Source organism: Antechinus flavipes, chromosome 2 (assembly GCF_016432865.1).
Source record: "Antechinus flavipes isolate AdamAnt ecotype Samford, QLD, Australia chromosome 2, AdamAnt_v2, whole genome shotgun sequence".
In the NCBI taxonomy this organism is placed as follows: domain Eukaryota; kingdom Metazoa; phylum Chordata; class Mammalia; order Dasyuromorphia; family Dasyuridae; genus Antechinus; species Antechinus flavipes.
Window position 1 is genome coordinate 462,095,647 of NC_067399.1, and position 14,544 is coordinate 462,110,190.

At 37.9% G+C, this 14,544-nt stretch overlaps 1 protein-coding gene and 1 pseudogene across 1 annotated transcript; one reads left to right on the top strand and one right to left on the bottom strand.

Annotated features, from left to right (window-relative positions):
- The first annotated feature begins 807 nt into the window (after positions 1-807).
- Positions 808-2,813, top strand: LOC127547022 (uncharacterized). The gene is made up of 2 exons (XM_051973878.1): positions 808-976; positions 1,194-2,813. The coding sequence occupies exon 2, from the start codon at positions 1,234-1,236 to the stop codon at positions 2,542-2,544; it is 1,311 nt and encodes a 436-aa protein (XP_051829838.1). The 5' UTR covers positions 808-976; positions 1,194-1,233; the 3' UTR covers positions 2,545-2,813.
- Positions 2,814-4,635: 1,822 nt separating this feature from the next.
- On the bottom strand, positions 4,636-13,211 carry LOC127546782 (40S ribosomal protein S2-like; annotated as a pseudogene).
- Between the last annotated feature and the right edge of the window lie 1,333 nt (positions 13,212-14,544).

Here is a 14,544-nt window from a genome sequence, read left to right on the forward strand (position 1 = left end):
ATTCTGACTTCAGAGACAGAAAGGTGAGGGGCATCCATTCTCAGGTGCTTGTGTAGCTGGGCCCCAAAGCAGGACAGGGGGAGGATGTTGAACAACGCAAGGATCAGTTCAAGGGCTTAATTCAAGCAAATCAATGGCAAGAGATGGAGGGGCTGGTGAAAGAAACAAGAAACCCATGAATTCAATCAGAGATTCTTGTTGTATGTAGAGGTTAGAACACAAGCAGAAATATAGAACAGTGACAGATTTCTGAAGCAGAGGAGTATACACAGAACACATGCAGTTACCCAGAATGCTGATTAAGATGTGAAGGGGAATATAAGAAAAGATACAGAATATAGGTAGAAACATTGAGCACACTAAGGTACATAGTCAAGGACTCAGACCCATCCTTGGTTCTGGAGTCCAAAACCTCAGGTCATCTTCTTTTTAGGACAGTCAGAGATATGGGAAACAGATGAAGATGAAGAATACAAGCATAGATGTAGGATTAAGAAGGGACATGAGTCACAGGCCATAGATATAGATATGAGCTTTAGGGAGAAACATAGAATAGAGGAGATAACATGGATTGCTAGTAAAGATACACTGGGTAAAGAAATACCAGGAGGAAGGCAGAGACATGGCCTTTGGAACACAAAGCAGAAATAACACCAATTAACATACAGGAATGTTATGTGACATAAGATGAAGAATGAGACAAAATATAGAGAAATATAGATGTCAAGGTTGTGGTAGGGAGTATTTCTGCTTCATGTGAATTAAATTAAATTGGATTAAATGATCTTTGTAATCCCTTCCAGTTCTAGGATTCTACAATTCTATGATTATCTTTTAATAAACAAAGCATTATATGGTGAAACACGAGGACAGAAATAATGGGCACACAAGCAGCAAGAGCAGCCACCTGAGAAGATGATCAAGATAATTGCTAGATTCCTATCTAGCAAACATGAAGACTGCCTCTTTTTTTAAAGTAAGGGACAGTTATTATTTGTTGCTTCCATTTTAATCATTGATTAGTGATATAGACAAAGGAACTAGATGTTCTTGTATTTTCAGGAACATTGTCAGAGGAAGGAAAGGTATCATGGAGTGGGGAGTGGGAAAAAGAAAGGAAGATAATGATAGCTAAATCAAAGATTGTTACTGTTCAGCAAAAATATAATTCCATTTATGTTTGTAACCCTCAGGTACCAAAGGCAATGAGATATACCAGTCTTTGAAATCAGAATGCCAACCATTTATTTTCTACGGACTTTTTTTGTAGTTATGGTTTTTGCTTCGATTTTGTGGTTAGTATCATTCTATTGTTTAAAGCTCATGGAAAATGAACCCAGAAGAAGAAAGGTGTCCTTGGCTCTGTGCAGAGGACAGATTGCCAGAGGTTCGATTACCCCATTAGAAAATACCAGAACTTTTATCATTGCACCTTATTTTGATAGAAGGTTTAGAAATCTAACCCGAGTGATCAGCATCATTCACCACAAAGACGTAAAAGAGCTTTACTGCTGGTTCTGCTGCCAATCTTCTGGCAACATTTCTATTATCAGAGCAGGGATAGATGTTCTTGGTGATAGGTTTGGGTTTCCTTACAGTGCTGCTAATCTGCTCTGTGAAATTCCTCAAAACTGTAATGCCCAGTATATGTCAATTCACTGGGCCAAGCAAGGAAACTTCAACCAAATGCCATGGTTTGAAATAAGAAACCAAGAAACCTGGAACCCGTCTTCTGAATTCACTGTGTGTATCTCCCCCCTGTTTGGAAATTATAATAATGTTTTGCAATTTATACAAAGCATTGAAATGTATAAAATTCTTGGGGTTCAGGAAATCATGATCTACAAAACCAACTGTAGCCAACTGTTGGAAAAAGTCCTGGCATATTACATCGACGAAGGGACAGTACAAACAATTTCGTGGCCTATAACATCCTACCTCAATGTCTCACCTGCCTCACATTTTTCTAAAATGAAGGGAGACATTGGTTACTATGGACAGCTGACAGCCCTCAATGACTGCCTCTACCGAAATATGCTAAAGAGTAAATTCGTGTTACTGAATGACATTGATGAAATCTTACTGCCCAAAGACTTTCTCAACTGGACCACCATGTTGAGAAAAATAAAAGCAAGTAGCCCACATGCTGGTATTTTCCTGTTTGAGAATTTTGTCTTTCCAACTTCCATTTTTACTTCTAATTCCAAATACAACATTTCATCATGGAGGGTCTACCCTGGAGTGAACATCTTGCAACATGTGTATAGAGAAGTCTACCAACCTTGGAAGCATAAGCCAAAGAAAATGATGGTTTCTCCCTTCAATATTATTCAAATTTCTGTCCATAGGGTATTGAGAGGCTTTGGTCCTCAATTTCATGTTTCCCCAGACTTAGCTTTCTTTTACCATTGTAGATATGTTCATCCTAGGGATATTTCTCAAAAACTTCTGGTTAGGGATCACACAATCGGGCAGTTTGGTCCATCCTTAGTAAAAAAGGTTAACCAAGTTGTACAAAAGTTATTCCCACAAAATGGGATATGAGTGTTAATCTTATCATTCCAAGTTAAATGAAATCCAAGTCTTGGAACAGGTCTCAGCAAAGCCAAAGGAAATCCTAGCTGCTTAAACTATCCATTGGATCAATAACAAACCACCCATTGGATCGATAATAACCAGACAAAGGAAATGGTGAAAGCTATCCAGACTAGACAGTCAAGTCTGAGAAACTTCAGAAAAGAGATGTCCTAAGAAACTCAGGAAGGTCCTAAGAGCAAGAGAATGGTCTTAGAATGGCAATTCTGAAGAATAAATCTTATCTACACACATTGAGATGGAAAAATTTTTTAAACTTTTCACTAGTTGGTAAAAATGTGACCATTGAGAAATATAAAATTTTTAAAAATTCTTATTTAATTTACAAAAAATCTTTTGAGTCATTTTTCCAAATTTTCTTTTTCACTATCAAAATAAAAAAGATTTAAAGTCTTTCAAATAAACATATACTTTTGCATGTAAGTCTATAATTGGGAGTTGATTTGACTGCCAGGGGTCCTCAAATTACAGCCCACAGGCCAGATGCAGTAGCTGAGACGTTAATCCCCCTTATCCAGGGCTATGAAGTTTCTTTATTTAAAGGCCCACAAAATAAAGTTTTGTTTTTACTATAGTCCGGCCCTTCAACAGTCTGAGGGACAGTGAACTGGCCTCCTATTTAAAAAGTTTGAGGACCCCTGAATTGATTAAACCATGATAAATAGGTTTTATTTTACTTTTTAAATATAGACAATAGCAGTAAAGGGAAAATTTTTTATCTTATCAAATTTACACAAAGATAATGGGATTTTGTAATTATTAAAACTTTTGAGCAAAGAGGAGGAGGTAAGTCCTTGAAAGTAGCCTATTTTCCTAAATTGGCTAGATATCCACTGTAAGCTATTAATCTGCTTGCCAAAATCTTTCATCCAAATGATACTTTAAACAGTCTTAATTTTTACAACATGGAGTAGTGAGAATTAGTATGTTTTAAACATATAGAAAAGCATATATGACTATAAACAGATTCACTTACTTAATTTTTCCCCATTTCAAGTATTCAAAAATATTTCATTATCCCACAGAAGTAGGAAAAACTAACAGTCCATAATAAGTAGCCTCCTTAGGTTGCTGTTGTAAATGGAGATGTTCTAAAACTTTAACCAATAATTCTGTATGAAGTCCTTTCTATTGATAAATCTTAGAGGGGAATTTATGGCAGTAGAGAATAGATGAATCCAAATAAAAGAACTGTATTATTTCACTCCATAATGCTAGCGTAAATACATAATGAGTTGTTCTTCCCAGTCCCCAAGCAATTTCCCTATCTATGTTAGCCTAAGTGTTCAATCTTGTCAGTCTGCTGGGAGCAGGTGAAGACTTGATGAGAGCTCTTTGGCCATGAGTACTGAGCATTACAGTGTATGCAGGTTCCTCTCCTGTTTTAAAAATTCTGCTGAGAAAGAGAAATATATAATACATGGCATTTAATCAAAAAGTCCTGTGGGAGAGGTGGGACAAAGAGGAAAGGTTTCATAGCAGGTTTTAACATGTATGACAATACAATATGCTTGCTGCAGAATAAAGTTATGATTCAAAGTCCTCATTTAATTTTAAAGCTGTTTGTCAAAATTCCAGCTCCAATAATCAAAGTCAGTAAATGAGATTTATGTGCTATTCTGTCTTAAAGCAAGAAAGAACCCCACAGATGACTGTCATTAAAAATGTCTCATCCTTTCCCCTTTTGCCTTTTTATTTTAAAATCAAGATTCCCCACCCTTCTGCAGTCAGAAATTCCACTAATCTTGGAGATTTAAAACCCAGAGAACACAAAGACTCCCTGGGTTGGGCTTTTTTTCAAAGCAATTAAAAGAATACACTTCATCTCATGATTTAAGCCTTTTTACTTCCAAGACATAGGTGCATTCTGAGAGTTACCCACAAGTTCCTCACTTTTCTGAGACTACTCAATCCAACAATAATTATCCAACGAGTAGGGACAAACAGAAAAAAATACCTGTTATTTTTTTAACAGGCATAGTTCAGTTTATTCCTTGTTCATAAAACAAAACAAAACAAAACAACAGCCACAACAGCTGCCTAGGTCCTCTGGATAGAAACACGAGTGTGAGTCTTCACAAGATGTTCAGTAAATTCCTGATAGGGAGACCTAGTCTGGGGTTAGATAGCTATATGTTTTGTAGATGGCATCAAAGGCAGCTTTAGCAAAGTTGCCCAGAGTGGAATACAGACTCTTGCAGAAGTCATCAATTCCAATCATCAGGAGAAGTTTCTTAGGTGTAGGAGCTGAGACAATGTCAGTACTCCTAGGGGTAGAGATGAGGCACACAAGAACTAGTCCACAATGCTCAGTGACCTTGCAGGGCACTGTGTGGCGCTTGCCAATCTTGTTCCCCAGTAGCCTTATCTCGCAGGAACAATGGACAATTTGTCCAGAATGATGGCACCACACAAATAGCTGTGGCCATTTCCTTGGAGTACTTGACACCCAGGCCAACATGGCCATTGTAGTTGCCAATGGCCACAAAAGCCTTGAACCTGGTCCGTTGTCCAGCTCTAGTTTGTTTCTGCATGATCTTCAGAACTTTCATTGAAAGAAGATCCCAGGAAAGAGATCCTAGATCTCAGACTCTTTGATAGGAAGGGAGAAAAGATCTCTTCCAAAGACTTGATCTTCATGTGCTCGATTTGGCAGCCCAGCTTAGTGATAGGAACCCATTCCTTATCTTCAGTCTTTCCTACCTGGGCCCTGTGACCACGGCCTAAACCTAGATCATGGCCCCTGCCATGACCTTGGTCCCACTGCTGAAGCTACCCAGACCTCCTGGGCCATCAGGGCCTCCTGTTCCTTCTGCAGCACCAGCACCAGCAGCTGTTCACTAGATGTAGCCTTTGTTAATTTTTACAACTTTAATTCCTATATTCTCTAAGAAAGGGAGGATAGGAGGATGAAGAATTTGGAAGAACTTGCCTAATGTAAAAGGTAAGGAAAAAATAAACTGAAATTATGATTTCTAGGAAGTGAATTTAAATGGCACCAGGTAGAGAGCTAGCCTTTGATTTCCAGAGCCATTTCCTATTGGTTGTGCTGACTATGTCGTTTAACATATCAGTATTCTAAGCAAATCTCTAAGGACAAAAATTTCAGAGAAAATGCTGACCTGCATTGGTAAAGGGAATCTTCTTAGTTCTTTATACCAGGGATTCTTTTTCCATTTGAAACCTCCTTTTCTCTGAGCAATTTTTACATGATCCCAGATATATGGGTATATAAATTAAACAAATAAAATGTTTACTGATAATAAACCATAATTTCATGATCTCCACATTCAATTATGAGACTCCTTATGGGGTTGTGATCCACAGTTTAAGAAGCTGATCTCTAGACTAGTGAAATCACGGGTCCCGTTCATAACTCCCTTAATTCAGATGATTGTAAATCCTAGCCAAGGTTTTTTATCTGAAATATTTGAAAAACATGGCAATGATATAAACAATGATAGTCAGCCACTAGTGAAACATAAAAATCAATGGTAAAGCTCTCCTACAGACCAATAGAATTTAAAATTGTAATAAAAGTTAGGGTTAATATTACTCTTATTATCACTGCTATAATCTGAAGAATAAATTTCCTTTTGATAGGATGCTATGGTAATCCCATTCGAAGTAGATCTTTTGAAGGAAGCAAATTTGTGCTGCTCCTTGATGGCAATGAAATCCTGCTACTTGTGGAATACTCTTACTGGAAAGCAAAGGTGGACAAAGTCATGTCCAAACAGATAGTGGAATTTTTGAATTTGAAAACTACCTCTTTCCTGACTCTGTTTTTTCTTTTAATCTACAATATAACATTTTATCATGAAATATAATTGCTGGGGTTAATATAATGTAATACATGTTTAGAGAATCATGAGATCACACTGTATAATATGAAAATGCAAGAAAATGATAAGTCTGTCCCCAAATTATTATTCACATGGCTGTCCATCTGCTCATAAAGTATTATGGTCCCATCCAGGAGATGCCACCAAACATTGGGTACATTTATTATTGCCAAGACTCAAGGGTTGTGAATGTTCCCCCCAAATTTTTCATTAAAGATCACACTCTGTGGGAGTGACATCCTGTTAAATAGAAATTTAACCTGTTTAAAAAAAAAAAAACTATTAACAAAAACATGACAACATCTATATTAAACTAGATGGAAAATCTCTATATTCAGGCTGGTTGATGAAGACATTTAAGATTTCTGATTTATTTATCTGAGTCCTTTTTCTTGTTTCTTTCTGAGAATGAGGAACATATTGTTCACAGCACTGGATGGAGAGTTCTTGTGACGGAGGCAGGACAAAAAGGAGAGCTTCCTAATAGGTTTTCAATACGTTTCAAAACATTTTTTTTAAAAGACTTGGAAGTTCTCAGGTAGATTTGAACTTTTTTTATTCTCTACTCAAATTCCTCAGAATTAATGATATTGAACCACTTGTGCCAAGAAAAGAATGAATCTTGCATCTAATAAGAATGTGAGCTGGTTTTAGAAGGAGAGAAGGAAGAGACTTCTCAAGTCTCTACAATTTGCCACAAAAGTTTTGATGAGGTTTTAATCTATCAAAACTTAAAACTGTACTATATTCTCTATAGTGTTTGCTTCTTTTAAGACATTATTTCATTTTACCATTCACAAAAATCTTGTGGAATAAGTATGATCAGTCATGTTGTCTCCATTTTACAGATGAGGAAACTGAGGCAGAGAGAAATTTAAGTGAATTGCTCAGTAAATATCTGAGACAAGTTTTTATAACTCCAAGTACAGCCCTCCATTCATTACACCTCAAAATACATGGTATTTTGTTTGAAAATATCTTAAATAGATGGAACCAAGGTACATATATCTCCTAACGAAAGAAGTGTGAACATGACTTTTTCTAGGGGACACAACTCAGAAATCACATTCTTCATTGATCCCATCCTTTCCCTAGACACAATGTGCCAACATAGACAACATAGACAAAAGAAAATACAATAACTATGTGATTCAGAAGGTATGGAGATAATTTCACCTAACCTTTGCAAGTGGAGTGAATAACAGTAACTTCTTTTTTTAAAAATTTTTGTTATCTTTTTATCTTTTTTATTAAAGCTTTAAAATTTTCAAAACATATGCAAGGATAATTTTTTAACTTTAATTCTTGCAAAACCTTGTGTTCCCGTTTTTTCCTCCCTTACCTCCACCCCTTCCTCTAGATGGGAAGTAATCCATATATGTTGAACATGGTAAGAAATATATGTTAAATCCAATATATGTGTACATATTTATACAATTATTTTGCTGCACGAGAAAAATCAAATCCAAAAGGAAAAAATGAGAAAGAAAACAAAATGCAAGCAAACAACAACAACAACAAGAGTAGAAAATGCTATGTTGTGATCCACATTCAGTTTCCACAGTCCTCTCTCTGGCTCTCTTCATCACAAGATCACTGGAACTGGCCTCGATCATCTCATTGCTGAAAAGAGCCACAGCCAGCATAATCTTCTTGTTGCTGTGTACAATGATCTCCTGATTCTGCTCACCTCACTCAGCATAAAATTCATGTAAGTCTCTCCAAGCCTCTCTGTATTCATCCTGCTGGTCATTTCTTACAGAATAATAATATTCCATAACATTCATATACCACAATTTACCCAGCCATTCTCCAATTGATGGGCATCCATTCATTTTCCAGTTTTTTGTCATTATAAACAGGGCTGCCACAAACATTTTTGCACATGTGGGTCCCTTTCTTCCTTTAAGGTCTCTTTAGGATATAAGCCAAGTAGAAACACTGCTGGGTCGAAGGGTATGCACATTTTGATAGCCCTTTAGGCATAGTTTTAAATTGCTCTCCAGAATGGTTGGATGGGTTTGTAGTTCTACCAACAATGCATTAGTGTCCCAATTTACCCACATCCCCTCCAATATTTGTCATTATCTTTTCCTGTCATTTTATCCAGTCTGAGAGATGTGCAATGGTACTTCAGAGTTGTCTTAATTTAACAATAACTTCTGTTGGTAGAAAAAAATGCCTAATTATCAGGGAAGAGCACTGACTTTGGAGTCATGGACCATAAATTCAAAATCTATCTCTGATACTTAATCTCTATGAGATCAAGGAAATTAATAAGGAAATTAATTATTAAGGAAAATTAAGGAAAGATTAAGGAAAACTTCAGGAAAGCCACTTAATTTCCCAAGGAACCCAATTCCCTCATTTGTAAAACTAATGGATTAAACTCAATGGCTTTTTGAAATATAGAAACAATGGTTTCTATCCAGTCCAGGGTCTATGGGGATAGTTAGGTGGAATAGTAGATAAGAGTGCCAGTCCTGGAAATACTAACTGTGTGACCCTGGGCAAGTCACTTAACTCTGTTTGCCTCCGTTTCCTCATTTGTAAAATGAGCTGGAGAAAGAAATAGCAAGCTGTATCTTGGCCAAGAAAATCTCAATAGGTCATGAAGAGTTAAATAAAACTGGAAAACAACTGAATGACAACAACAGGTCTATTGTTGTATGATCCTAATTTGAGTTCAGCAAATTTCCTACCTCCCATAATCTTTAGCATTTCTCATGAATCACAGAGACACATATCCCCTGCCCTGAGGATCCCTGGCACGCTCTTTTCTAAAGGACCTAAACTGAGTTCAGAACACCCTGACTCAAACAATTGGGAAGACATCAAACCTGGTTAACAGTCTTTCATCATTGCTCTCTTCTTTAATTAATTAATGCATGGAGGAAGGGGACACTAGTACCCAGCTCACCATATTATTCCCAATACAATTGTCAGAGCAGATTCCAAGGCACCACAGAGGTAGCATCACTAAGTCAACATTTGTTCCAGTGCAAGCCATGCTCTAGCACAATTTGGGACAGATACAAGCGTTTCTCTTTGATCCATTGTGCTCCCCACCTAGGGTTCTCACTGGAAAGTATCAGAATATAACATGTCACATATATTTCCCTACAGCTAGGGAAAGTCCTAGCTCCCATATAGTGTTCAAAATAACAATGAATGCTAGGTATATGAGAGACTTTATTTTACCTCCACGAAAATGCATTAAATGCATTAAAAACTATTTCTCTTAAACAATATAATTCTTCTTCCCCTCTAAGAAATCCTACATTCATTCCAGGGCTCTATTCTGTCCCCCAGCTTCATAATACAATACTGTGATTTAGACTTCCCTTAGAAGAGAAACTTGAAGTTCTTAGAGGTATTCTCTGCCTCCCCTCCATCCACTCTGCATACATAGAGACTTCAGTCTCTTCTACTCTCATCTATGGAAGCTCATAGGTCTCTGAAAAACTTGGGAATTGATTGTTAGACATGGGAAACCCTGGCACAGGGTCCCCCGGCATGAGCTCATCATTAAAGAACCCTCATCAAAGAAGGTGCTGGGCTCTATAAGCAAAGTAGAATTGAAGTTCTTCAAAAGAAGTGCAAGATGCACACATTTAGAGAATCCATTCCCGATCTTCACATGAACTATTTATGCCTAACCTGTGATAGAGCATTCTGAATTTTTATTGCTCTGATCAGCCACATCAGATTAACTTTAACATAATGATATCATTTTGGTCTTCTTCAAGAATAAAGGACAACAATCAACCAGGTTTCCAGACTTATGGAAGTACTCTATGGGCTTGGATTCTCCTGAAAGGGAACGATGCAAGAAAGGTAGTTGCCCTTCCCACAGAACCTTAAGAGAGGGCAAAGTTAAGAGTTTTTGCTTCTTTGTATTATGGCTTTAGTATTTTAGTATTGTCCCTCTGGCCTTAGCCAAGAAGCTGGTACTTCCCAGGAGTTCTTCTTCTTATTAAAAATGAGATGAGGCCATAGAAGGCATGCTTGTCAAAAGTTGAGAGGGGTAGCTAATACCTAATACTTGGATGCTAGGACCAGAATAAAAAAAAATTAATAATCTCCATAGATTAGGACAATGGGGGGAATTGAAGGTAAGATTAACAATGGCTAATAATGGCTAACATTTATATAGTGTTTACTATATGCCAAGCATTGCACTGAGTGCTTTATCTTAAATGAAATAATAATTATGTTATCTCAAATAAGATAATAACCTCATACAATTTTGGGTTAACATTCTGGAACAATAGTTAATTAATTTACTAAAATAACTGGAACTACAGGATTCCTTCCTTAATCATTCCCCTTAAGGAATCCTTCAATCCTTGAGTAGAAAATAGAATGCTACCTTGAAGTGTGTCGGGTGCTAATCACTCCAGCAGAGGTAGGGAAGCAACACTTTTACCTAGATGGGAGTTAAGTTTGATTATCATCCTTGAAATATTTTAGCCTTTGTTCTTTACCTTTTATATATTTATCTACTAATAAGGAAAAGTTCAAAAGGATTTTTAGGCTGGAGAAATATTTTTTGATATTCTCAGTTGAATTAAAAAGGAGGCTCTTTAAATATGTCCAACATTGAGCATTAGTCTTGAAGCCAGAAAGACTTGAGTTCAAACCTTACTTCTGCCATATTGTGCCCGTGTGACTTAAAGCATAATATTTTCTCTCTCAGTGCTTCAGGAAGCTTTCCAAGACTATAAGTTTCAAAAAAAGGTGCTCAGTCTACATGGTAGAAGGAGATTTTATTACCAATGATATCACAAGTCCAGTCCTCATCCCTCTCCCACAAATATAAAATGGGTGAAGTTTGGTTAGACAATGCATCCCAAGGAAAAAGGAAAAGACATGGGGATTTTACTATATTAAAAGGAAAAGGGGAGAGGAAACAAGTGTTTATTTAGTGAATCCTAAGTGCCAGCATGTAGTAAGCACTTTTAAAATATCTCACTTGATCCTCACAACCCTAGGAGTTAGATGCTATTACTATCTTCATTTTACAGTTGAGGAAATCGAGGCATACAGGGGTTAGGTGACTTGGCCAAGATCATGCTATTAAGTATCTGAAGTTGGATTTGAACTCAAGTATTTTCTGACTCCAAATCCAATATATTCTGTACCACTATGGATGGTTCTCTATGGATAAACAGTACAACATGAAAGCCTACAAAGCTAACTCTACCCTAGATTTAACACCTTTATTGCTATGAAGTTCACATCTGAAGAAAAAGATCCATTTCCCAGAAGTCCTTTTTCTGTGTAAAACTATCAAGGGTTAAGAACTGCACCATGGGACTCATTATCACTGTTCCCAAGTGCAAGAAAAACTGTGGCAAGGCACTAGGAGAAACATGTCTCAATAATGCTGCTTGGGGGAACCTTTCTCATCATAATATCTTAATCCTCTCACTCCCCTTATACCTACAAATTAAAGCTTATGCTAGAAACCTCTAGGCATTAGCACCCGACAAATCACACAACCTGCCAGGGATACACAACTGATATTTCTTAATCCCTAACAACTAGCTCCCAGTGACTCACACCTCTTCACCTGTTCTGCCTGCTTTCCCTCCTGCGCTAAGGTAATCGCTCCAAGCACAATTCTAACTCCCCAGCCATATTCCAACTTCTGCCCACTGTGTGTAATACGGGAAAATTTCACCCACCTATTCCTAGCATCAGGAGACTGTTTTGTAGCTTCTTTATAGTTGGGAGAGAGGAAGGGGATGGAGAGAGGAGTGAACAACCAGAGGCAGGTAGGGGCCCTCTTCAGGTTAAGTGCTCAGCTGCTGCCTTTTCAGTCTAACAGGGTGCTGTCCTTGGCTCACCTGTTTGTCTCTCCCTGGGTGACTCAGGGATAAACTCAGGAGGAGTTGTTAAGACTTTCTACTCTACCTCAGGATGTGCCCTTTGTCCTCCCACCCATTTCCCACCCCCATCTCCGCCATCGTGAGGTCCACAATCTTCTGGGTTTAATTTTTTCCCTTTCCTAGACATCCTCTCGTTTCATGATTTTCTATACTGCCAATTTTCCTTCTCCAGATGCTCCTCCTCCCTCTTCTTTCTGTACCTTTCACCTGCAGTTGCTTTTTCTCAGCCTGGACCCATTCCTTCTCCATATTCTGTTGATTATTCTTGCAGTCATTGGCTGTTGCTTCTCTAAAATGTGAGGCATTGTCTGTCAACAAGCAGCCCAACCTTTGCCTTAGTAACACCTCAGCCCAAATCTAAATGATGTCACCTGTTGCTCAAGGATGCAGCCTCTCCCAGGACCTCCCTCGGGCTGAAGAACTGGTGCACAATTTCTTGCCACTCTCAGACTTTACACGAGACACTCTCCCGCAATGATCCTGGACTCAAAGTACTGTTGTTACAAAGGATACAAAAGGAACCTCACTCGTTCCTATCCATGGTACAGATATTACCTGTGTTCCAGGGTGTTGTGTGAGATGAGGGGAGGGGGTTGACTTACCTACACCCATGTCCTAAATGCTGCAGCACTCCACATCAAAAACAGAAACCCAGGTCCGGCCAGGACATGGCTTAGCTCTAGAGATAAGGATCCTTGGCTCATATACCACTGCCATCTCCCATCTAAAACCTGACCCCCAAAGCACTCAGAGGCTAGATGAGTTGGCTCCATACCAGTAACACTGGCCACACACGCTCCACCGTCCCACGACTAGGGTGTCTTCCTATGGTTTCTGTAGTTATTGTTGTTTCTGCTTGATTCTCAAAGAGGACCATGACATCAGGGAGGTGATGCAGTGACATGCAAATGAATTTGATTTGAGGGAGGGAGAGCTGTGCAAGATAACCAGCCTCACATTCCTCTCCATCCTGTGGTTCCAGTGACAACATATAGTTCAGGATATCAGGAGATGGCTCTAGATGAAATGGGAGACCTTGGCTTTTTAAGCTAAGGTCTTCAACAGGTCTCATTGTGACTGAAGTAACACCCATTCACTGATTAAAATTAGGTAGCAATTGAGGCAAAAAATGGCCTCTTTCACCTAGTCAAAAATAAAAAAGAATAAATAAATCTGGGAGCAGACGACCCTCAGAGTTTCTGGCCAAAGCAGAAATGTCTGCTATTTACATTAAATCTGGAGTGTTAGAGTCAATCTAATGTAAATTTAATTTACATTAAATCAAACAATGACCAAATAGGATCGTAGCCTAGGACTCTCTTGGTGGCCAATCAGAAACAGATTGGTTTGGGTTTAAGGCATGGTCCTTAAGAAAGAAGACTAGCCAATAAACCCCAAGATAATTTGGGAGGGTTCAGAGATGCAAAAGAGAAAAAAAATGATTTTTGAGGGAACAGACTTTTTATCTATGCCATCTTAGGGTTAGTTCATTACTATATCCACATATTTTTCAAAGTTATCAGCAATTCTTTAAGGTTAGTTCATTAATATATCCACATCATCTCACAATTATCAATATTTAGTATTTTGCTGGACTTACCTCAGATGTCTGAAACTTCTCTAAGGCTTTTATAAGTGCATGGCAATTAGTAGAACCAAAAGGCCTTAATAGTAAGACCTAGTTGTCTTCCCTTGTTTTATCATATAGATCTGACCATTACCCTTTTATTTTATTTTATTTTTTTAGTGTACTAAGCTTATTTATTTTTATTACACATTGCTTTATGAATCACACCGGGAGAGAAAAATCAGAGGAAAAGGGAAAAACCAAAGGAGAGATTTTAAAAAACCCAGAATAAAGAAGTGAACATAGCATGTGTTGATTTACATTCAATCTCCATAATTCTCTCTCTCGTTGCAAATGGCATTTTCTGTCCAAAGTTTATTGGGATTGCTTTGGATCACTGAACCACTGAGGAGAACCAAGCCTTTTATAGTGAATCATTGCATATTCTTGCTGTTATTGTATACAATGTGTTCCTGGTTCTGCTTGTTTCACTCAGCATCAGTTCGTGTAAATCTTTCCAGGCCTTTCTGTAATCAGCTTGTTCATCATTTTTTATAGAACAATAATATTCCATTGCCTTTAGGTACCACAGCTTGTTCAGCCATTCCCCAACTGATGGGCATTCACTCTTTTCCCAATTCTT

Excerpts from the sequence above, each read along its gene's own strand:
- LOC127547022 (XM_051973878.1), top strand. The coding sequence starts at position 1,234 with ATGCCAACCATTTATTTTCTACGGACTTTTTTTGTAGTTATGGTTTTT.